The sequence below is a fragment of the Camponotus vicinus genome, unplaced genomic scaffold, assembly GCF_025532165.1.
Source record: "Camponotus vicinus isolate PSW18456_S1 unplaced genomic scaffold, iyCamVici1.0 SCAF_6, whole genome shotgun sequence".
Lineage (NCBI taxonomy): Eukaryota > Metazoa > Arthropoda > Insecta > Hymenoptera > Formicidae > Camponotus > Camponotus vicinus.
In genome coordinates, this window is record NW_028141978.1 from 12,963,021 (window position 1) to 12,986,349 (window position 23,329).

Genomic DNA, 23,329 nt, shown 5'->3' on the forward strand with positions numbered 1-23,329 from the left:
GATGTGATAACTACTCTATACAAGCTAATTACTTATGGATTGATGATGTAATGAAATATTGTGTGATAATATATCAATCTTTAGTCAAAACATCAAATGGCCTGAATGAAAAGTCGAGCAAAAACGGCTCGGCACGGAACGTGTTAAAAAAACGATAAGAGCAATTATTGAAATTGAAATAAAATTCAAAAATAGCAACTAGCGTCGTTCGTTAGCTTTGCTAAAGATAATTCGAGGTGATAAATTTCTAAATGATTTATCATCTAAAGCACGCCTATTTAAAAATTCATTTACTTAATTGAAAGTGTTAGGAAGATTGATGTGAAAATTTGTAAAAAAATAAAATTTTTTTCCTTATTTTTATTATCGATATTGATATCTTGATTTTGAAAACGATACATTTTAAACAGAAACAATCGCTATTTCTAATCAATGCTGGTAATCTTAAATCTAATTTTCAAATGGTTTTATAATCATTTTTTTATGTTCTCAGATAAAGATAAATAAAAATGTCATTTGTCATTAATTGAAATGAAATTATTCAATTGCCTGCTTCTTAAGAATTCTAATTAATATGCGCTTGAGTGGAAGAGCAGTATAAATACACGCTTCAGATTTTTATTATCAGTTTATACAGCTTTGTTAAACTTATGCATCTGTTTAACGAGATTTACAATTCTATCTTAATCATTTGAGTTATGTGTTTCCATTGATCGTTGTACCACATAAAATCTCTATCCGGTAATCTTTATAAAATTTGTATAAAATCAAATTTTATAATATTTTATTACAAAATCCTAATATTTAATATCACAATTAGTATAAAACGATATGTGATTTTAACACAAATTTTTTGAAATATCATGAGTTGTTAATTTTATTTGATTGCTATAATTTTATTAAATTATTATAATATGTTGCAATATATACTTTATGTTATTATGTTATAAAATGTACATTATATTAGTTTTGCGAAAATGTTTGACATAATTATTATTAGATATCATAATCGATGTACTATAATTAGATAAACAAAATGAACAAATAAAATAAATAAATAAGCTTTTAAGCAATAATTATATAGTTTATATAATTATATTATTTATTTTTCTTATCAAGATAATTACGAATTTTGTCGAAAATCGAATATCTATTTTTATATGTATTAAAAATTATTTATTTTATGACACATGCGAAGAATAAAAAACAATAAACGGACGCAGCTTAATCGAATAATCAAGAAACATCAGGACGGTTAAGAAACAATGTTCATTACTATATTGGTATTATCTATGTTTATTTTATTGATATATAATTATTATGTGTATCATAAAAAATACGGGCGACTTAATCTTATACCGGGACCATCGGGTTTTCCGATTATTGGCAATATGCTCCAATGCTATGTGTCAGCAGGTAAGTACAAAATTTCTAATTTATTTATATTAATTGACAAACGAAATCTGTGTCACGTATACAAGCAAAAATTCATAAATCATTTATTCTGAAACATATATTTATCAAGTTTATTACATGTAGATTACTTCTCTTTGCAATAACAATTTGCAATTCATTTCCTTTATTATTGTTTATCTATTTTCAACGTATTTGGATAGAAGTGCACATTAATATTGAAAATAAAATTAATCAAATCATTTGTGTGTATTGATATTTATAATATAATTTTCAGAGAAACAATGGAAGCTCTTCTGTAAATTATTTGATGAATATTATCCCATTTTTAAATTCGGAGGTGTTTTTATTTATGGAGTGGGTATCCGTCATCCAGACGATTTAGAGGTAATAAAAGAAATTTCATACTCTGTACACATTACGATTGAATTAGATTGAAGAATCTTACGATTCACAGAAAGATTTTTACTAATAAAAAATGTTTCTTAAAAACAATGAAAAGACAAATTGATACTCCATCGAGATTAGAATAAAATACAGAGATACAATTAATAAATTATTTGTGTATTTAAGATTAGTGATATAATAAGTGAATAATATATATTTCTTTCTGTTTTCGATGATTTCAGACGATATTAAGCAGCACTAAGCACATCGAAAAAAGTCGTGTGTATAACGTGTTCCATACTTGGTTAAATACAGGTCTCTTTACTAGCACAGGTAATAATATAATAATGTTAACGTATGTATAAGTATACATACTTTTCCATTACAATTTGTTGTCGATCTGTCCCCCTCACAGAAAATAAAATAAAATGTTAAAATTAGACTTGAATATTATCTTAAATGGTGAATGTATACAACCTCTTTGTTAAAAACTAATAATTTTAAAAGAAATTTGTAGATGAGATATTGAGAGATAATTTCGCCGTGATGCATGTTCATATTGTCATAAATAGAAGTAAGAGAGATAATTTAGTTAAATCAAAGATCACATCACTAATAGATTGTACTATCAGTAATAGATTTTTAATTAATATTAATTTGTATATTATATATTATACATTTTTATATATTATATATTTATATTATTATTATATATTATATATTTTTATTAATTTATTTCTATTTACTAATTTATAAAAAGTTAATTACAAAATAATAATTACATCTACTTAATAGTTGCAATTCCTCTTTTATAGCACAATGTTGCATTATTTTGTTTTTGTTTTAGCGATTAAGTGGAAGTCGCGGCGAAAGATGTTAACATCTGCATTCTGTTTCAATATATTGAATAAATTTGTTGATATCTTGATCAAGGATGGCGATTGCATGACAAAATCGTTGAAAGATGTCGGAGGGACAGTTGTAAAGGATTTATTACCATTTATTAGTGAACATACATTAAACGCGATATGCGGTAAGGAGTTCTTATTTTACATTATGTACAGGAATTTTATTCTAAGTGATATAGCTTAAAATAAAAATAGAATAATGTTTCTATACGAAGTATCAATAATCAACAAGGAAAGATAGATAATATTCAATATTTAAAAAAAAAACAATCCACAAAATATTTATCTGTAAATAATCTTCGACTGTTTTAATTAAATGCATTTGTAGAAACTGCCATGGGCGTCTCTTTGCAAGATCTTGGCGAGTTGCAACAAAAGTATCGAAATGCGATTCACGATATAACCGAATTAATTATTTATAGGTAATTTATATATAATATAATGATCTCTTAACTTATAATCCACATCTTTTAACTTATAATCTTATCTTCTTACTTTTAATCTATCTATGATCTTTTAATTGTGATACATTACATTATACATTTTGAAAAATAGATTAATTAATGAATAATTATGTAAAAGTGGACTTAGTGAAAATATCACTTCGTTTACAAGTCGACACTTTTCAATCAAACTCTATTGTATGTATATCATTAAATGTTTCATTACATAATTGTTTGTAATCTTTAAAATGGAAATTCAAGAACTGGAAATATCAGAACAATTAAGGGGAAAATAAATTGTGTCCAAAATTTATAAAGAAATTATCTTTGATCAGAAATCTACAGCTAACATAAAATAAAAATTTTTTAGAAAATTTTACTTTTTTGTAATATGTATATAGATTTAAATTTTTTATATATTCTTTACAACCTTTAATTATTAAAGATTAAACTGATTTCATGATGGCTTTAATTAAGGCTTTTATAAAATAACATTATTGGAATTATATCATCATTTGAAATTATGTAGTTGTATTGAATTTCGGTTTAGAGCATTAAAGCCTTGGTTGTATAATGATTTATTATTCTCATTGTCACCACAAGGAAGAAAGCAAAAGAAAGTCTTGAAAATATTGCACGGATTTACGGAAAAAGTACGTTATCACATTATTTTAAATCTTACAATACTTTTATGTGTAAAATAACAATAAATCTCGTAATCTTTGTAGGATTACATTATTTATTTTAAATATTAATATTATGTTATAAATATCTATGATATAATACAATACCATTGCTGTTTAATACAGAAAAATCTTGTCAAAAATTAAATATTATACTTGTATAGATCATCGCGGAAAGAAAGCTTTATCACGAACGTACCAATGGCCGATACTTAAAAAACCTTGAAAGTAACAAAGAGACAGAAAATGTCGACATATTTGGAAGTAAGAGATCTGAGCTTCTAATTTAAGTTTGGCTGTGCAATCTAATATTATAAATTATTCTTGCACTATTTATATTAAACACATAATCACACGTAATGATACAACATATGTTTGCTGTAAAATTAAATCATTATTATTTGTAATAGAGTTTGAATTTTAAACAAGAACTGTTATATAATTAAAGCGCGGCATGCAAAAGTGAAATCGTTACTAATATGCTTTTTCTTAGATAAAAAAAATGGGCTAGCCATGTTGGATCTTTTAATAGCGGCATCTCGAGAAAATTTTCTAACTGATTTGGATATCAGAGAAGAAGTCGACACTTTTATATTCGGAGTATGTATTTGTCACCTTTTCTTATTTTTTTGTACATGATATCTAAATATGTATAACAATATGATGATATGCATATGATGATGATTATAGGGTCATGATACTACAGCGACGAGTTTAATGTTTACTTTACTACTCCTAGCTGAACATAAAGATATCCAGGTATTATTTCTCATAATATATTGTGATATATTATTTAAATTTTTAAAGATTTTGTTCAAAGTAATAAAGATATCTTGAAAAGGTCTTGTTGCGATCTTGAGATATATTTTTCTTAGATATATTAGTATATACAGGGTGTCCTAGACCACCTGTACACTCCTTTTCTTTCAAAAACTAAGCATTTTAGAGAAAAACGTTTTCGACAAAAATTGTATGGTTTTGGGGGGAACATAAGATGGTGTCATTGGTTTGACCTTGGATGGCATCGTTAAGGTGAGGTCAAGGACACCTTTAATTTCTTAAATGGAACCACCTATTTTTTATTGCATATTCTTATAGCTTATGTCGAGAGCTTTCCAAAACACTATAATAAAGTATTTTTTCATCAAGTACTTTTCGAGTTATAAGGCTTGAAATAATTTCTTAATTTTACATAAACCATAAAATATCTAGTAAAATATTCATTTTTCGATTATCTTACCTTAATACTTTTATGTACAAAAAAATGAGAGGAATCGATTGGTGTAAAGAAAACACATAATTGTTTCGAAAAAAAAAATGTAATTGTTAATTGCAAATTACATTTTTTTTTTCGAAACAATTTTGTGTTTTCTTTACACCAATTGATTCCTCTCATTATTTTGTACATAAAAGTATTAAGGTAAGATAATCGAAAAATGAATATTTTACTAGATATTTTATGGTTTATGTAAAATTAAGAAATTATTTCAAGCCTTATAACTCGAAAAGTACTTAATGAAAAAATACTTTATTATAGTGTTTTGGAAAGCTCTCGACATGAGCTATAAGAATATGCAATAAAAAATAGGTGGTTCCATTTAAGAAATTAAAGGTGTCCTTGACCTCACCTTAACGATGCCATCCAAGGTCAAACCAATGACACCATCTTATGTTCCCCTCAAAACCATACAATTTTTGTCGAAAACGTTTTTCTCTAAAATGCTTAGTTTTTGAAAGAAAAGGGGTGTACGGGTGGTCTAGGACATCCTGTATATATATATACAGGGTGTCAGTGAAATTTTCGCCCTCACAAACTAAGGAGGTAGAGTGGCTCAAATTAAGAAGGAAGAATTTCTACTGTTTTGTGATATTCGCAATAATTAACGAAAAATTAAATAAAGAATATCGGCCAATCTGCGTAAGTAGAAGCGCGCGGCGACGAGAGTCGTCCCACTGTAATCTTATACTAGGCGCTCGGCGAAGCGGTGGGCGAATATACGGATATGATTGTGGCATACGGGCTAGTGGGAGAAAATACTTATCACGCGGCCGTAATTTACGTGGAATGATTTTCCGGGCGTGCAAGAAAACCAAGTGGACGTACAGTTTTACGTGTTGTGCAATAATTATGTGAAACTGGGTATCGTGCATAATATCGGGATAACCGATCCAGCAGTGCGTCTTCGTGTACGAGATGAAGAAAGGATTCTTGAAGCATTCTATGAAAATCCTAGAACTAGCGTGCGTCGTGTGGCACATGAATTTGGTTTTTCGCGATACGCGGTACATCACGCTTCACGTGTAACGGATTACGCCCGTATCATTACCAACGTGTGCAACACATTTTATCGAGGGATTTTTAACCTCAGATCAATTTTTGTGAAGGTACTGTCATCATCAATTTTTTACATTTACAATACATTCAGCGTACAGTAATTAACGGCATTTTGAACAATTTTCGCATTAAATTGAGAGTGGAATAGGTCTATGGGGGAAACCACTATAAAAAAAGCGCACCATGCTATCTACTGCAAGGTGGTATGGAAATTATAGCGCATCATTTTCTCGCCACTAAAAGGACGGATCATTTTTCGGCGCGGTATTGCGATATATCGCACGCCACCATCATGTCTCGGAGAGCGATCCGCCCACCGCTTCGCCGCGCGCCTAGTATAAGATTACAGTGGGACGACTTTCGTCGCCGCGCGCTTCTACTCACGCAGATTGGCCGATATTCTTTATTTAATTTTTCGTTAATTTATTGCGAATATCACAAAACAGTAGAAGTCCTTCCTTCTTAATTTGAGCCAATCTATCTCCTTACTTCGTAAAAGCAAAAATTTCACTGACACCCTGTATATATATATATATATATTCGGAAAAGAAAATCTATTTAAAATAAATGGAAATATGTTGATTTATTAAGAATTTATTTTTATCTGTGCACATAAAAATCGGAACTAAGAAATACACTTTCATTATATTATTGATAACACAGGAGCGTTTAAGAGCTGAAGTCGATACTGTGATGCAAGAGAATGGAGGAAAACTTAACATGAGATTATTACAAAATTTATCATATTTAGACAGATGTTTAAAGGAAGCGCTACGTTTGTATCCCAGCGCGATTTTTATATCACGCAAGGCTGGGAATGATGTAAAATTACGTAATTAGTCACTTTTTGCTGAATATATTTTTGAATATGTTACATAATATGAAGTATATATTAGTCACTGTAAAATAAGATTAATTAGTATTTTAAGAATACAATATTGTTATATAATATTTCTCTCAAAAAAGCTCTTATTTTCGTAAATTTTAATATTCTTCAATTTTATAATAATTTTCAGAATCATATATCGTACCCGCTGGAACGATCTTACTTCTTAATATCTATGGAGTTCACAGAGATCCTAATTTTTGGCCAAATCCAGAAGTATTTGATCCAGACAGATTCTTACCCGAAAAGATACAGAATCGTCATCCTTATTCATATATACCATTCAGCGCAGGACCGAGAAATTGCATAGGTAAATTGATTGCGATTTTCGTTTCTCTTCGTATCGATAATTTATCATAAACTTCGAATTGTAGGTCAACGTCTCGGTCAGCTGATGATGAAAGCTATGATAGCTCCTTTGATACATAATTTTTACTTGGAACCTGTTGAGTATTTAAAAAATATCCGATTACAATTAGATATAATAATACGGCCTGCTCATCCGGTTCATATAAGATTCATCCCGATCAAACGCAAACAGCCGGTTGAAACTAACGCAGATACTGCAAGAGTATAACAAATTGATGCATATTATATGTTCAACATTATGAAGGAAATATTATGTATGTAAACATTATATTTAATCATGAAAATATCTATATAGAATATCTTATACATTAGAACCCAATATACACTAAATTTAATGTATGTAAGGACTATGTGCAATCGCAATAAAAACGTTAATCCATAAAATATATGCATACAAAGCTAAAACAATTTTTTTTTGCGTCTTATTTATAGAATTAAAAGAAAATTCCGTCGGACTCCTTCCTATATATATATACAGGGTGTTCTAAAAAGGTATGTCAAAAATTTAAGAAGATATTCCTCACACCTGAAGGAAAAAAAATGTTATATGGACATAGGTGCGAAAATGGTTATTTCAGGAGTTATGTTAAAAATACTGTTAGCTGTATTACTTACACAAGGAAAAATTTAGGATTAATTATTGTAGACGACAGTCGTTTAATTAGGCTTATTTACATTTGGTTTTAATGTGACTTTGAGTCACACCCTGTATGTGTATATATATATATATATATATATATATATATATATATATATATATATATATATATATATACAGGGTGTTCTAAAAAGGTATGTCAAAAATTTAAGAAGATATTCCTCACACCTGAAGGAAAAAAAATGTTATATGGACATAGGTGCGAAAATGGTTATTTCAGGAGTTATGTTAAAAATACTGTTAGCTGTATTACTTACACAAGGAAAAATTTAGGATTAATTATTGTAGACGACAGTCGTTTAATTAGGCTTATTTACATTTGGTTTTCATGTGACTTTGAGTCACACCCTGTATGTATACATATATATATACATATATATATATATATATATATATATATATATATATATATATATACAGGGTGTTCTAAAAAGGTATGTCAAAAATTTAAGAAGATATTCCTCACACCTGAAGGAAAAAAAATATTATATGGACATAGGTGCGAAAATGGTTATTTCAGGAGTTATGTTAAAAATACTGTTAGCTGTATTACTTATACAAGGAAAAATTTAGGATTAATTATTGTAGACGACAGTCGTTTAATTAGGCTTATTTACATTTGGTTTTAATGTGACTTTGAGTCACACCCTGTACGTATATATATATATATATATATATATATATATATATATACAGGGTGTTCTAAAAAGGTATGTCAAAAATTTAAGAAGATATTCCTCACACCTGAAGGATAAAAAAATGTTATATGGACATAGGTGCGAAAATGGTTATTTCAGGAGTTATGTCTCATATATATATATATATATGTATCATATATATATATATATATATATATATATATATATATATATATACAGATTGGCCCATTTTAATCCATCCAGTCGAATATCTCGAAAACCAAGCCCGGGAGAGAAAAATGTTTCAGACAAAAGTTGTTTGGTTTCGAGGAGGCCATAAGATGGTACCATTGGTTTGACCTAAAAGAGTTATTTGAATGTCACATGAAGGTCACCTTCAATTTCTTAAATGGAACCTACTATTTGTCATTGTATATTCTTGTAGCTTATCTCGAGAGCTTTCCAAAACACTATAATTAAGTACCTTTTCGTTAAGTACTTTTTGAGTTATGAGGCTTGAAATAATTTCTTAATTTTACATAAACCGTAAAATATCTTGTAAAATATTCATTTTTCGATTATCCTACCTTAATACTTTTACGTACAAAATAATAAGAGGAATCAATTAGTGTAAAGAAAACACATAGTTGTTTTGAAGAAAAAATATGTAATTTGCAATTAACAATTCCATATTTTTTTTTAAAAACAACTATGTGTTTTCTTTACACCAATTGATTCCTCTCATTATTTTGTACATAAAAGTATTAAGGTAAGATAATCGAAAAATGAATATTTTACAAGATATTTTACGGTTTATGTAAAATTAAGAAATTATTTTAAGCTTCATAACTCAAAAAGTACTTAACGTAAAGGTACTTAATTATAGTGTTTTGGAAAGCTCTCGAGATGAGCTACAAGAATGTGCAAAAATATATAGGGTGTTCCGTTTAAAAAAATTGAAGTAACCTTTACGTGACCTTCAAATGACTCTTCAAGGTCAATCCAATGGTACCATCTTATGGCCCTCTCGAAACCAAACAACTTTTGTCTGAAACATTTTTCTCTCCCGGGCTTGGTTTTCGAGATATTCGACTGGATGGATTAAAATGAGCCACCCTGTATATATGAGATTGAGAACCTTCTTCTCTATTACGATTTACGACTCATTCTGTAGGTTCGAAATAACATATCATAATGAAATTTATTATTATTTTAACTTTGTGTGTGTGTTCTCAAAAAACGAGACGTACCACTCAAGCAATAAAAGCTTTAATTCTTTTCTTTAGTATTTTTTATTTTACTTTATGTATCATTCAAACTTATGGTTGGAATTACTCGCCTCCTAATAGGTCGGAATCAGAGGATAGAAACTGATTGGTACTGATTGTGGATCGTCTTTGATTGGTGACTCACAGATCATTGCATGTGATTAAATTTCATCGGGAATACGTACGCTAAGCTTTAACTCGAACAGAACACTCGCCAAGTTCTCTTACAACAAAATAACTAGCCGTGGAATTTCGAGCATATTCAATCGCGAGTTCGGAATTGAAATTTCGAATAAACTAATTTAAATTCTTAAAACATTGATTTCTTTTATTTCTGTTTTCACATCGGTGATCAAATAAATATCTTTAGTGTAGCTGTGATATCTTGAAGACGTGCCAACATTAAATGGTTCTTCTGGATTAAAAAGATATAGGTTACGCACAAGTATATCTTGTGTGTGATGTATGTGAATTTATGAAAATATGCCATGTGAGATTAAGATCAATATGTAATATATATATATATTTCAATTGTTGTAAAAGACAAAAAGACGTACAATATTGTTCATGACGAAAACAATTCGTAATCGTAGAACGATATCTCATCGAGTAGAACGACATTTGCCTGCGATCATGGCTTCCTGGTATTATGATCTGCAAGACGTTCTCATGCAATCTACTACAAAAGATTCGACAGAGAAAATACAACCTGAAATGACTCATCATTCTGCTGAGATCGAACACGTTTGGCGTGATGTGGTACGCGATATTTCTTTGCAACTAGCTTACATTTCGCTGATAAAGTTTTTCGGTAATTTTACGGAACGGACTTTCACAGAATATTCGAACTCGTGCCTCCAAGATTTTGAATATACTGTATAAAAATGTAATTAGATTTCTCGAAAATATCATATATTTTGAAATTCTCTTTCTCCTATAAAATTTGAAAATTTAAAAATTTGTCTTATAGCAAAACTTACTTAACATCAAATTAAAGAAAATATATATATATGTATATAATAAAATTATATTTCCAAAAACGCATTTTTCAAACTTAATAACTTTATTTTAACTAAGAGTCAAGTAATCAATCAAATTTGATTAATTATAATTTTTATAGTAATATACAGGGTGGACCATTTTAACCTTTAATGGAGAATAACTCGAAAACCAAGCCCGGGAGAGAAAAATGTTTCAGACAAAAGTTGTTTGGTTTCGAGGGGGCCATAAGATGGTATCATTGGTTTGACCTTGAAGAGTTATTTGAAGGTCACATGAAGGTCACCTTTAATTTCTTAAATGGAACCTACTATTTGTCATTGCACATTCTTGTAGCTTATCTCGAGAGCTTTCCAAAACACTATAATTAAGTACTTTTTTGTTAAGTACTTTTTGAGTTATGAGGATTGAAATAATTTCTTAATTTTACATAAACCGTAAAATATCTTGTAAAATATTCATTTTTCGATTATCTTACCTTAATACTTTTATGTACAAAATAATGAGAGGAATCAATTGGTGTAAAGAAAACACATAGTTGTTTTTAAGAAAAAATATGTAATTTGCAATTAACAATTCCATATTTTTTCTTAAAAACAACTATGTGTTTTCTTTACACCAATTGATTCCTCTCATTATTTTGTACATAAAAGTATTAAGGTAAGATAATCGAAAAATGAATATTTTACAAGATATTTTACGGTTTATGTAAAATTAAGAAATTATTTCAAGCCTCATAACTCAAAAAGTACTTAACAAAAAAGTACTTAATTATAGTGTTTTGGAAAGCTCTCGAGATAAGCTACAAGAATATGCAATGACAAATAGTAGGTTCCATTTAAGAAATTAAAGGTGACCTTCATGTGACCTTCAAATAACTCTTCAAGGTCAAACCAATGATACCATCTTATGGCCCCCTCGAAACCATAAAACTTTTGTCTGAATCATTTTTCCGTATCTGTCTTAGGTACAAAGAAATTTGGGTGCATAGATTAAAATGGCCCACCCTGTATATTATAAAAAAAATAAAGAAAGAAAAATACATCTTAGCAGTTGTAGGTATGCGTGAGTATGTATGTGTGTGTATGTATATATTCTCGCGGGTGTTACAATCATTCGGAGGTCATCAGTCAGAATATACAGGGAAGAATTTACGTTAAGAATTAAATTCTGACTGGTTAATACAATATACATATAATTAATATAATATAAGAAATGAAACAAAATAAAAAGTGAATGTGTAATAAATAAAAATATGAATAACGCTTACTCATTAAGGGAAGTATAGAATTCGTCGCTTGCGCATATGTGTTATAGTTAGAATTAAAATTTTCTAAATTCGCTGAAACACAGGTCTAAATTAAAATACAATAATAAAATTAAGATAAGAGATTCGCCAAGTCTAAGTTCGAAAATTATTCATCTATTTCAACGGTTTCTCCCAAAAGTAATGATAATTCAAAAGATAATAATAAAAATAATAATATAAGGATGGGAAATTAAAAGAAAACGAAAGGGAGTAAAGAAAAAGTAGAAATGAAAAGATATATATAAAGAAGGGCTGAAACGAGATATAAAGATAGAAAACAATATAAATTCTCGGTAAATAAATCAGAAAGAGCTAATAAAGAGAAATAAGGAAATGTTCGCGAATCGCCTTGCGGAGATTCCAGGCGAACGGGGAATCGTTCGTGAATCGCCTTGTGGAGATTCTAGACGAACGAGAAATCGTTCGTGAATCGCCTTGAGGAGATTCTAGATGAACAAGGAATCGTTCATGAATCGCCTTGTGGAGATTCTAGACGAACGAGAAATCGTTCGTGAATCGCCTTGAGGAGATTCTAGATGAACAAGGAATCGTTCATGAATCGCCTTGTGGAGATTCTAGACGAACGAGAAATCGCTCGTGAATCGCCTTGAGGAGATTCTAGATGAACAGGGAATCGTTCGTGAATCGCCTTGTGGAGATTCTAGACGAACGAGAAATCGTTCGTGAATCGCCTTGAGGAGATTCTAGATGAACAGGGAATCGTTCGTGAATCGCCTTGTGGAGATTCTAGACGAACGAGAAATCGTTCATGAATCGCCTTGAGGAGATTCTAGACGAACAGGGAATGATGAGGAAGATGATTAGGAAGAAGTGAGACAAGGATTGATTGATTGATAGTAAGTAGAAAAAAAAAATTTAATGGTTATTAAACCGTTTGAAATTATTTGTCAGACATAGGTTTTAAAATATGAGATAGTAAGATATGGGAAAGGGAGAAAATAAAAATTACTCAATTTTACTCACAACTCGTTGGGATCACAAAAATGAGTGCGTTGATAAAATTGCAATAGCTGAGGTCTGAGGCTTATAACATGAAGAGTTGGGTAATGGAGATGTTCATAAAAAAATTCACACGATGCACAATTAAATGTTAACAAAATCATTTTCACTGTGATAAGACAGATTAATAACTCAATTGCATAATGCAAGAAAAGAGGATCCCCGAGGCTATATAATTTTAAAATTGAATGACTGAATCTTGACTGGAACTGTGAACTGAACTGTCAATTGCACTGCTGCTCGTTGGAAGAATTAGCGTACTGAACTATCAAGTGGAGTGTTAATAGCGCGCGTCGCGCCTTGCGCTTGCATTTTTAAGTTATTACTGCTCCTCTTTTCTGGATATTGGGAATCCTTTTTGGGCGAATGAGATAATTTCGGTTGCCCCCTTCTTAAGAACAAGGAGGCTGATTTTGGAGGGAAAGGCGGTTCTAAGATTGTAATAGGCTGTCCCTTTGGTTCCAATGTTTGGCTCTACCCAGCAGAGAGTGGGAGCTTAGCGGACAGATTTTATGACTTGCGAGAGTCTTTTCGCGTTTCGGCTAGCGCTTAAGGGTAGCCAGGCGAATTGTTTAGTTTCCCCTTTCTTTTTGATTGCCCGCTTAAGATTCTGCAGCCCTGAAGAGTTTCTGTTTTCATAGCTCCACGTGTGGAGCGCTATAAAATTTTTATTGCGGCTCTGGTTCCGATTTTGTTTAAAATTTCTAAGTTCCAACGACTGACCATCCTTAGCTCTAGCTTTTCTTGTTTATTTTTTGCTTCGAGTCTCTCGGTCTCAGATATCCGCTGCAAGGGTTAGATATACATATGTTTATAGTTGATGCGATTCTTAAGAAGGATCGCTTTGTTACTAGAGTTCCAATGGTTCTAACGGACGTCCCAACTGTAAACATATGCGAGTTCAATTTTATTACAGTTCTTTATTTTAGTGGAATTTTTCTATTTATAATGACATGCTATCCGCGTAGTCTAAGCTCATTTATTATTTTTCGTTTCCTTGATTTGGATATCGCCGAGAATTACCCGCGCACATGGTTATCGTATAGTTTTTGTATAACTTCAAAGAAAGAAAAGAATCACTACGTCCATCGGACGTAACACCCCCCGCCTTAGACAAATGTTGGGGGTACACAACATTTGCAAATAATAGAAATATTCGATTCTTTTCTTTCTGAGAAAGAAGAATTACTATACGCATTGTTATATACTAGTAGATATGGGCCATTATGGTGCGTCAAAACAAACCCCCACCACTCGGCCCCTGGCGCCGTGGGCGTGGCCGGGTGAAGTGGAGGGAGGCGTTCTGATTGGTGGAAACAATACCCCACCTCCCGAAGTCTCGATTTTGATTGGCTTGCACCATAGTGGCCCAGCGTTTGATTGGCTTGCACCATAGTGACCCAGCGTTTGATTGGCTTGCACCATAGTGGTCCAGAGCTGTGATTGGTCGGCGCCACCTATGTCGGGGATTTATCAAATTTTTATTTCCCTACCTCCACGGTACTAGACTCGAAGAAGCAATCCTCCTCCCATTCCATCTCAGGTCCACCTGTATAGGGACCCTCCAACAACTCAAATTCCCGTTACCTAGCCCTTAGTCTCGCTACGTCTTGGCAGAACGAACCCCCCACCTACCGACTTACGGGGTAACCGGTATATATGTCTCGAGCAAACAATCCTTACCTCCCCACTCTGTCTCGGGGCCCACTATGGAATATCGAAATAAGCCTCTCCGCTCGAACGGTACATGACGCGCTTTATCGAAAAAGACAAAGTCTCAGCACGGGACAATAATTATAATTAGACTACATTGCACTACAGAGGATTCTGATAATGGAAAATTAAAAAGATGAACATGCGGATGATTGAACGCGAGGGGAGCTGTTATAAAGGAAGAAGGGAAAAGCTAAAAGTATTAAACATGAATTAAGATAAAAAATTTTCACATTTATTAATATTTTTTTCAAAACCAGACATTTTTTATAAAATATTTTGCTTATTATTATTATACAAAAATATATACAAAGAAGAATTATATTTATATTGTTATAAATTTTACATTTTTCTTATGCTACTTACAATATTTATAATTCTATTTTTCAAAATAAAATCAGAAAATGCACGACTTTTTAAAAAAAAAAAAGAAAAAGACACACAAGAAATAAGAATACTGTTATACCCTCGCATATCCATATGGTAGCGAATATTTGTTATTGATAAATCTACGCTTTACTAATACCGGCACGCATATTTTTGTTTCACTTCGCGTAACAATTTCGTGAAACGCCGTACGTCGAATTGCATTAAAGCGTAGATTTATCGAAGTTTCACTATTTTCTTCTTCGTTTTCTTGTGTTTCTTTTTCTCTCGCTAATAGTAACTTTTTTATAGCATTAAAATTAATTCGCCGCGAGTCCTCGTAATTGAGAGTAATACCCTTAACTTTACAAGTTTCGTGAGTATTACCCTCCGGTGTTCGCACGATGTATGCGTAAAATTTCGGGCCCCCGGACACGAATGCCTCTATATAGCTACCACGCCCGTAGCTTTCGAGTTCGTCCGTCATGTCGCCTAGAAAATTTCCCGTGGGCGGCACGTATTCATTCAAATCACCTGTGCTTATAAAAATACACGAATCTGTATCATAATATAGTACACGACGATCTAAACGTTCTAGGTACTCATACAATTTTAAACGCGCTAGAGCTGTCGTATACGCAGCTATCACGACGTTTGTTATCGGCGAGGGAACGAGAGCCTCTTGTCGCAGTCGCCACGAAACATACATCACCTCGTCATTCACGGGTAATATATCGGTTATCTCGTATTCGACGCTTGCTAATAATGTCGCGAAACGCTGTTGCGTTTTTACGATTTCCGTAGTCGGCAAATTGGATCGTTGGCCGAATTTTCCCCAGAATGAATTTAAGCACAGTTTCGCAACCGAGCGTAAACCAGGATTCCGCGCGATGTTTCGCTTATCAAGAACGATACCCTCAGTTTTTTCATATTCCCTCAAGTATCGCTCTTTTGCCTCATCGTCGTTTTCCCCGCATTCGCCCGGCCAACCACTGGCTTCCTGTTTAAGCTGTAAAAATGTATTAATATATTCGGCGAACAATCCACCTTGGCGCGACGTACGATCGTATAGGCTAACTTTATATTGCCAAATTTCGCTTACCGACGTTACGAGATAACCTTTTTCGACGGCTTTGCGTAATTCGCAGGTTACCCAGGTATCCTCGAATTCACGCTCGCTATCATTATGTGTGCACGGTGTCTGAGAAAATGTTTCGCAAACTACGACATAACGCGAAGAGTAATTTTCTTCGTACGCGATGCGGAAGTACGGGGTGAAATAAATCACGAGGAGGGAGTACTCTACAGCGTATGAGGCCTTCGAGCGAGTCGAAATTATAATTCGGTGACCTTCCGACTAACGCGCTACATTCATCGCCGACGTAAATTTCCGGATGACCGATCGGAAAAGCGCCCGTCTTCAATACAAACGGGTATAAAGAGCATACGTCGACGTAGCGTATTTTCTCCGTACCTGTGACTTCGTATTGAGTTGCGATATTTCCCGTACGCCCACCGAAAAACGCGTCGCGAGGATCGAGCGGTGGTGTTTCTCCCATCGGATGGTTCGCGAGAAAATAATACATTACGCGATTGTCGCGCATTTCTTGGTCGAAGGCGCACTCCCACTTTTCCGACACTATGTATCCCCGTTGACGAAGGCGCCATGAAACTGCGAGAGTTCGTTCATATCGCGAATTTAATGTATCTCCGCGATCCTCCCCCGACGAAAGCGCTTTATCGCGATTTACAGGGAAACAAGTTGGACATCCGTGCCAAAAGCAACCGTGAAATTGCAACACGTGACGCTGCGTCCTTCCCGCAACAGACGTTTCGAAATAAGCATCGACGAGCGTACCCTCGATCGTGCGATATTCCCGCGCACGCCCCGCGTGATTTATACGACGGTCGAGTTCGCGCTCCATTCATATCAGCCATTGTAAGGCTTTACGCGAATGATTGCTCGCGCATCTGTATCCCCCCGTAGGAATAATGCCTATTGTATCGGCTTGCAAAAAGTTTGCCCGGAAAACCGTCATGCAGGTCGAAGCAATAGTTGCACATTCCTCGAACGGGCATACATTTCCGCGATCTAGGAAAATTTTTCTAAACGCTACGCACGCTCGTCGAAGAATATCAACATCGTTACGACAATAGCGCACTATCTCGCGTTGGAAGTCGAACACGGTATCTTTTTCCCTCATTTCGGTATGCCATGTGAGAAAGCGTTCGCGCTCTTGCGATTTCATGTTATCCGGAGAATAATATTGTACATCGGGTAACGGTCCGACGTACGTTTGATTTCGTTTAATAGTATTAAATAAATGCGGAAAAATGCCCTTATCCTCAGTATCCTTTAGCCCGAAAGCCTTAGGTAATTCGGATAAGCGCATCGGCATATAATTAACGCTGTCGATGAATTTTGTATGTCCCGCGGTTAAAAGAATAATTTTCGTGCCGTTTAAAATTACTTTCGGTTCAATATCCCTACAATTTTCCACGATATATTTCAAAATAAATTGCGCGTCGAACGCTTTCGCATTATGCGCTATACAAATTATGTGTTTAAAATATTTTACCGGACGCGTAACGAAATCTACAAACTGTTTAACCGGATCGCGTTGAAATACGAACTCTCGCACTCCGCACCAACGACACCACACGGACATGTTATTTTCCCCCACGCATGCTTCACAAATCTGTTGCGCGATGCATAGCGTCGGAATATGTTTTTTTATATTTCCCGTTCCTTCGACCGTCTCGTTCTGCCGCGTTTCGAAATCGTAAAATACGAAAGCCACACGTCCCTTTCCGCGTTCATATGCACGTTCGTTCTTTTCCGCGTTATCACATATGTTCCGTGCTTCTTCTTCTCTCGTGCTAGATATATCTACCTCATCCGGTACCATCGCCGATGAAGATGGCCCGGCAGAGGAAATATCGACACGTTGTCGAAGAGGTTGCATATAACACATATGATTGCGCGGTTGTTGTGAACGGCATAATTTGCAATAAGAAACGCCGCATTCGTGTTTTAAATTCGATTTAACGATACGACCGCAACTGTCGCAAAATCGCACGGTGCTACAAACATTAACGCATGTTCTACCGTCGTACGATTTGTCGCTACGATGACGCTCGAAACACCCTACACCGTAAAATAACCGATTGCACGCGTCGCATTTTATTTCGGCGTAAGTGGAATCGCACGGCGGTACGGATAAACATCGCGGGCATTTATTTAAACACCGGTGACTATTAGGCCTATCATTTCGAAAGCCTACATTACACGCTACACAATAATCGCGAGTACCAGCGGCGGCTTTTAAATTTAAAATAGGATTATAATGTTGCGAATCCTCGCAATACGCGATATTTAATCGCCGTGAGGACTCGCGTCCGAGAGAAGTGAGTATTTCGGTTCCGTCATACAACGGTTTTTCGCCACGACCGAAAGTATTAAAATTATACACAACAATCGCGATATTGTCTGCGGCGAAATAACGTTGGAAACGTTCGATTTCGCGAATTCCACAACCCTCTTCCGGTATTACGACACCGGCATTTTTCGTTAATTGCAATGCACATTCGCGTTGTAACGAAGAATGCGGATATCTTATCGCGTTCCATTTCTCATGCAGCTCGCCTGTACGGATATTACCGCGCTCGCTATAAGTTTGAGCTACTACGAGGGCTCAAGGGAAGCACAGGTTATCCGAATTATTAATTTCGACTATCGAACGTTTCGCGACATCCCCGCGTGTTAACGCGACGCGACCGCGACCTGAAGGCATCGAGACATTATAAACCCGTATGTTAAATTGGTCGGCGATATCGAGACCACCGGCGCTCTGTGCTAACGAACTCACAAGTCTCCAAATATCCTCATAACTCAAATCGCGAGCCGGACGAAAAGATATCCCCGCAGGACCACGCGATAAATTCGGCGAATCAAACGATAATCCTACGTAATCGCCCGGTTCGCATGAATTTAACGCATACGCGTGAATTTCGCGAAACGCGTTTTCTAACGAGTGATATATATCGACGCCTTCAGTCAATGGTCGTATCGTAAAACTCGCTTCTCTGCCGATTACCCGGAATCTTCTAAATTGGCGCGCATTTTCCGATATTAAATATACAAAATTAAAATTATTATTTCCGTACTGATGGTGAAGTTGTTGCTGCTGTTGTTGCTGTTGTTGATGTTGTTGTTGCTGCTGGTACTCATGCTCCTCCTCCTCCGCGTCCTCTTCACCCTCCTCAGTCTCGGATGAAATATTTTCCGAGCGGGGTAACTCGGCTACCTCGCCCTCAGTCTCCTCCTCCACCGCTTCTTCTTCTTCTTCCTCATTGCTGCGGGAGAGCGCTGAATTTTGTTCGCCGTCAACACCACCTCCGTATTGCACTGTTAAAAATAAAAAACCGTATAAATTATAAAATACTATTTTTATTATTTTTACTATTTTAATATTTTTATACTCGAATGTAATCCGTACTATAAATATTATAATACAACGAAATAATCTCACCTTTTTAGCAATATTTGTTGTTTTTTATTCCGCTACTAATATTCTGGGGAATAGCTAATCCCCCAGCGACGAGTTTCTAAAGAAAAATTAAGAATTTGGATTAAATTCGAGCATAAAAATATATCGAGAAATAAATTATTAAAGTTACCTTCTCTGGAGGGAGCGTATATATTTTCCTCTTCTTCCTCTCTCGCAGTCTCTTCTTCTTCTTCTTCTTCTTCTTCCAGCACTATCACTTCTTCCTCTTCCTGCACTTCTTCTTCTTCTTCCCCACTCTCTTCTGGCTCTTCTTCGTTAATCTCCACTCTCTCGCGCTCCTCCATCTCTCGCGGAAATTCTAATAATATTTTAAGATTCGAATATTTAATATTATAGAAACAAAATTTAAAACAGTTCTAAAATTATTTTTATATTTGAATTTTCGTTTTAGCCTATTTTTTACATAATCATCATCTTTACTCGGCGAGAACACTTCGCTATCAGGGCTACTGATTGCATATGTGATGTCGTCAGCGTTCATGTTTTCCTCGTCGTCGTCGTCGTCAAGAACGACAACGGGAATCGCGGGATTTTCCTCGAGTAATCGCGGTCTTCCTGAAATGTAGAATATTTTTTATTAGTATTGATTATTTTTATTACTACCGAACATTCTATCCGAGAAAAATTAGCACTCGTTTTCATTACGTGCAAAACTTACGCGAAGGACCTGCCTCGGGTTCTTCCTCTGCGCGGCGTCTACGTGAAGGTCGCACTATCGCTATTCTCACGAGATTATTGTTTCCTGTGATTAATTAGTAATTAAATATTTAACTTTATAATCGCGATTTTTCGTATTTTTTCTTTGAAAGCAAAAATAAATAAAATAAGTAAAATAATTACCCGTCAACTGGATCCTACTGTAGTTTTGAAGTAGGTAGGTTATATGTCCACCTACATCTTCCTCTTCTTCATATTTTTCATCTTCGCTCAAGGCTCTTCGTGCACTAATTATTTCGCCGGCAATATTTAGTAATTTCGCGTCGCCGCCGAAATGCCCCAATTTATATAAAATTGCAAGCAATGTATTGGAGCAGGCACACGCGAAATTCGAAAATACGCTGTAATTATGTTCACTTGTTTCCGTTAATTTGGAAATGTAGCTCGCGGAATTTATCTTTGGAGATAAACTCGCAGCCAACTTTGCACAACTCGATATCAAATTTTTATTACACGCCATTTTTTTTCTTAAAGGAATAACACGCGAGTGAAAATCGTACAAGTTTCCTCGGGCAAAGAAAATCTCGAAAATGCTTATATTCGGTTAAGCGTTGTCCATTTTATATATTTTCCTCCCCACTCAAAAAGGAAAATCAAACAAACCTTTATCAGCGCACGGAGAAGTCCATAAAAAATGTAAAAGTTTGAAATTTCTTGTAGTCGTATATACCGTATTGTAATTATATTTTTTACCGTAGCGCGAATAATCTATTTCATTTCTTATTTTATTTTTCGAGAAAGCAACTGACGCTAAACATTTTGCTAATTACCTTAATTAAGTAATGGTTTACGCATATGATTTCTTAAAAACTAGGCGTAATAAAAAAAATTTGTAATTATTTTATTTGTCAAAGATTTTTATTTTGCGTCGACCATAGCTATTGCTCGAATATAATAAATTTTTAAAATTATTTGTTTCTTTATAAGAAAAAATACACGTTTAATGCTAATAATAATAATAATACACGACGTGTTGCTGCGTGTTCGCAGTAAAGGACAGAAGGAGATATCGGGAAATATGTTGAAAACGTAGTAAAAAGTACTCTGTGAATTTTTTTTTTAAGAAAAACTTGTTATGTTATTTATTATATTTTATCGATGTACATTTATTTATTGGTTTTCATAAAATTTTCGTTTTTGTAAAATCGCACGAGAAATTTCATTAAATTTAAGCGAAAGTATCTCTACAAATATAATGCTGAAATATACATCTAAAAATGTTAAATTATTAATTTGAGTTCGAACACTTTGTTCGATTTGTTCATAATTTCCTTTAATTGTGAGTTTTATAATTTCGCAATCTATGTACGATGAGGGAAGTTTTAATTCTATTTCGTTTATTATATAGTTAGCACATGTATTGACAGTATCAACGATATTAATTAATTGCGACAAATGCGTATCTATGCATTTTATAATATTTTCCAAGCCGAGGAAAGTAACTTTCTGCATCACGATAGCGGTGTTATAAGTTTTTCGTTTCTTCGACGGAGGTTGTTCTTCCTTCTCGACATTACTCGCGGAATATTCGTTGGTTTCCTTGTATGCCACTAGAATAGCCCTCGAGCCATAAGCGCTGGTAAAGTTGATGGTGATATTGTTAATAATAATCGGATTTATTCCTCCCGTTCTTTTTTGATCGTCGTTCAAATACTGTCTCATATGTTCCATGCAGGATTGAAATTGCTGCCACGTGTCGGAGTCGAGACAAATCCCATCGGCATTATTGCTCGTTAATTTAACAATTGGAACAAAACAGTCTTCCTTCGTCGATTGCAATCCCACTTGTATCTTCTTAGTGAAGGATGAATTAAGTCCGTATGTTGTTGATAGCAACAAATGTCGGTTTCTTCCACCGTTGCCGATTTTATTGTCTCCATTTCCCGGCTCCTTAATATCGCAAACATGCGAGGATTTCACAAAACTGGCTATTTCGGTCGTTCCAGCCATTACTATTAACCACTCGAAACAAACTCGAAAAATGTACTGTGCAAAAAATAATCACAACAACAACGTTAGCGTATTTGCGTAGAATTTTTCTTCTTCGCTCGAGACTTAACTTCTGTTAACGACGAAATTCGAATGAATACACGGTTTGTCCTCGCGCTTATATTACTGCTTCTCCCCTAAAAAAAAAATCTAAGCAAAAAGAGTGGGGGGAAATAATATGGGCAGAAGTGAGCATAAATGCGTATTCAAACAAAATATTTTACAATAATCAAAGAAAAATACCGAGAAACTTCTATAAACGTTTCTAGAAACTTCTAAAAATTTTCTCTAAGCTATATCTCTAGTGATTCACCACGGGAAAAATATTTAGGGGATGTTTTATTAAGGAAGATTCGAATGATAAATTTATAGATATTACGGGCGGGGGTATATCTGAATGTTTAATTTAAAAAAAAATGTGAAATCTTATCAGATTTCTTAGTCGATACGGTATATATGCTGTTTCAGCATGAGAATAAAATAGGTTGAGGATTTAGGATGAGGGTTTCGCTAGGGTAGATTCAAGGTGAGAAAGATTTTCCATATCTTCCTAAATTATTTGGAAACAGAATTGTTTTCTTAATCACTATTGCAAATATAGCGGGGTTATTTTAAAATGAAAACTATTGACGGTTATCTTAAGATGAGATTATTTTA

The 23,329-nt window shown here is 33.9% G+C and overlaps 2 protein-coding genes across 2 annotated transcripts; one reads left to right on the plus strand and one right to left on the minus strand.

Moving 5' to 3' along the window:
- LOC145972639 (cytochrome P450 4C1-like) lies at positions 1-7,742 on the plus strand. Its single transcript, XM_083101381.1, has 13 exons — positions 1-741; positions 1,199-1,416; positions 1,691-1,800; positions 2,043-2,133; positions 2,648-2,833; positions 3,037-3,130; positions 3,681-3,804; positions 3,999-4,098; positions 4,328-4,434; positions 4,525-4,593; positions 6,833-7,001; positions 7,186-7,365; positions 7,430-7,742. Exons 2-13 carry the CDS (start codon positions 1,266-1,268, stop codon positions 7,630-7,632), a joined length of 1,584 nt encoding a protein of 527 aa, XP_082957507.1. The 5' UTR covers positions 1-741; positions 1,199-1,265; the 3' UTR covers positions 7,633-7,742.
- Positions 7,743-14,166: 6,424 nt separating this feature from the next.
- LOC145973224 (uncharacterized) lies at positions 14,167-16,954 on the minus strand. Its single transcript, XM_083102467.1, has 5 exons — positions 16,702-16,954; positions 16,498-16,616; positions 15,753-16,404; positions 14,810-14,865; positions 14,167-14,199 (listed from the first exon to the last, which is right to left on the minus strand). Exons 1-5 carry the CDS (start codon positions 16,952-16,954, stop codon positions 14,167-14,169), a joined length of 1,113 nt encoding a protein of 370 aa, XP_082958593.1.
- Positions 16,955-23,329: the final 6,375 nt, after the last annotated feature.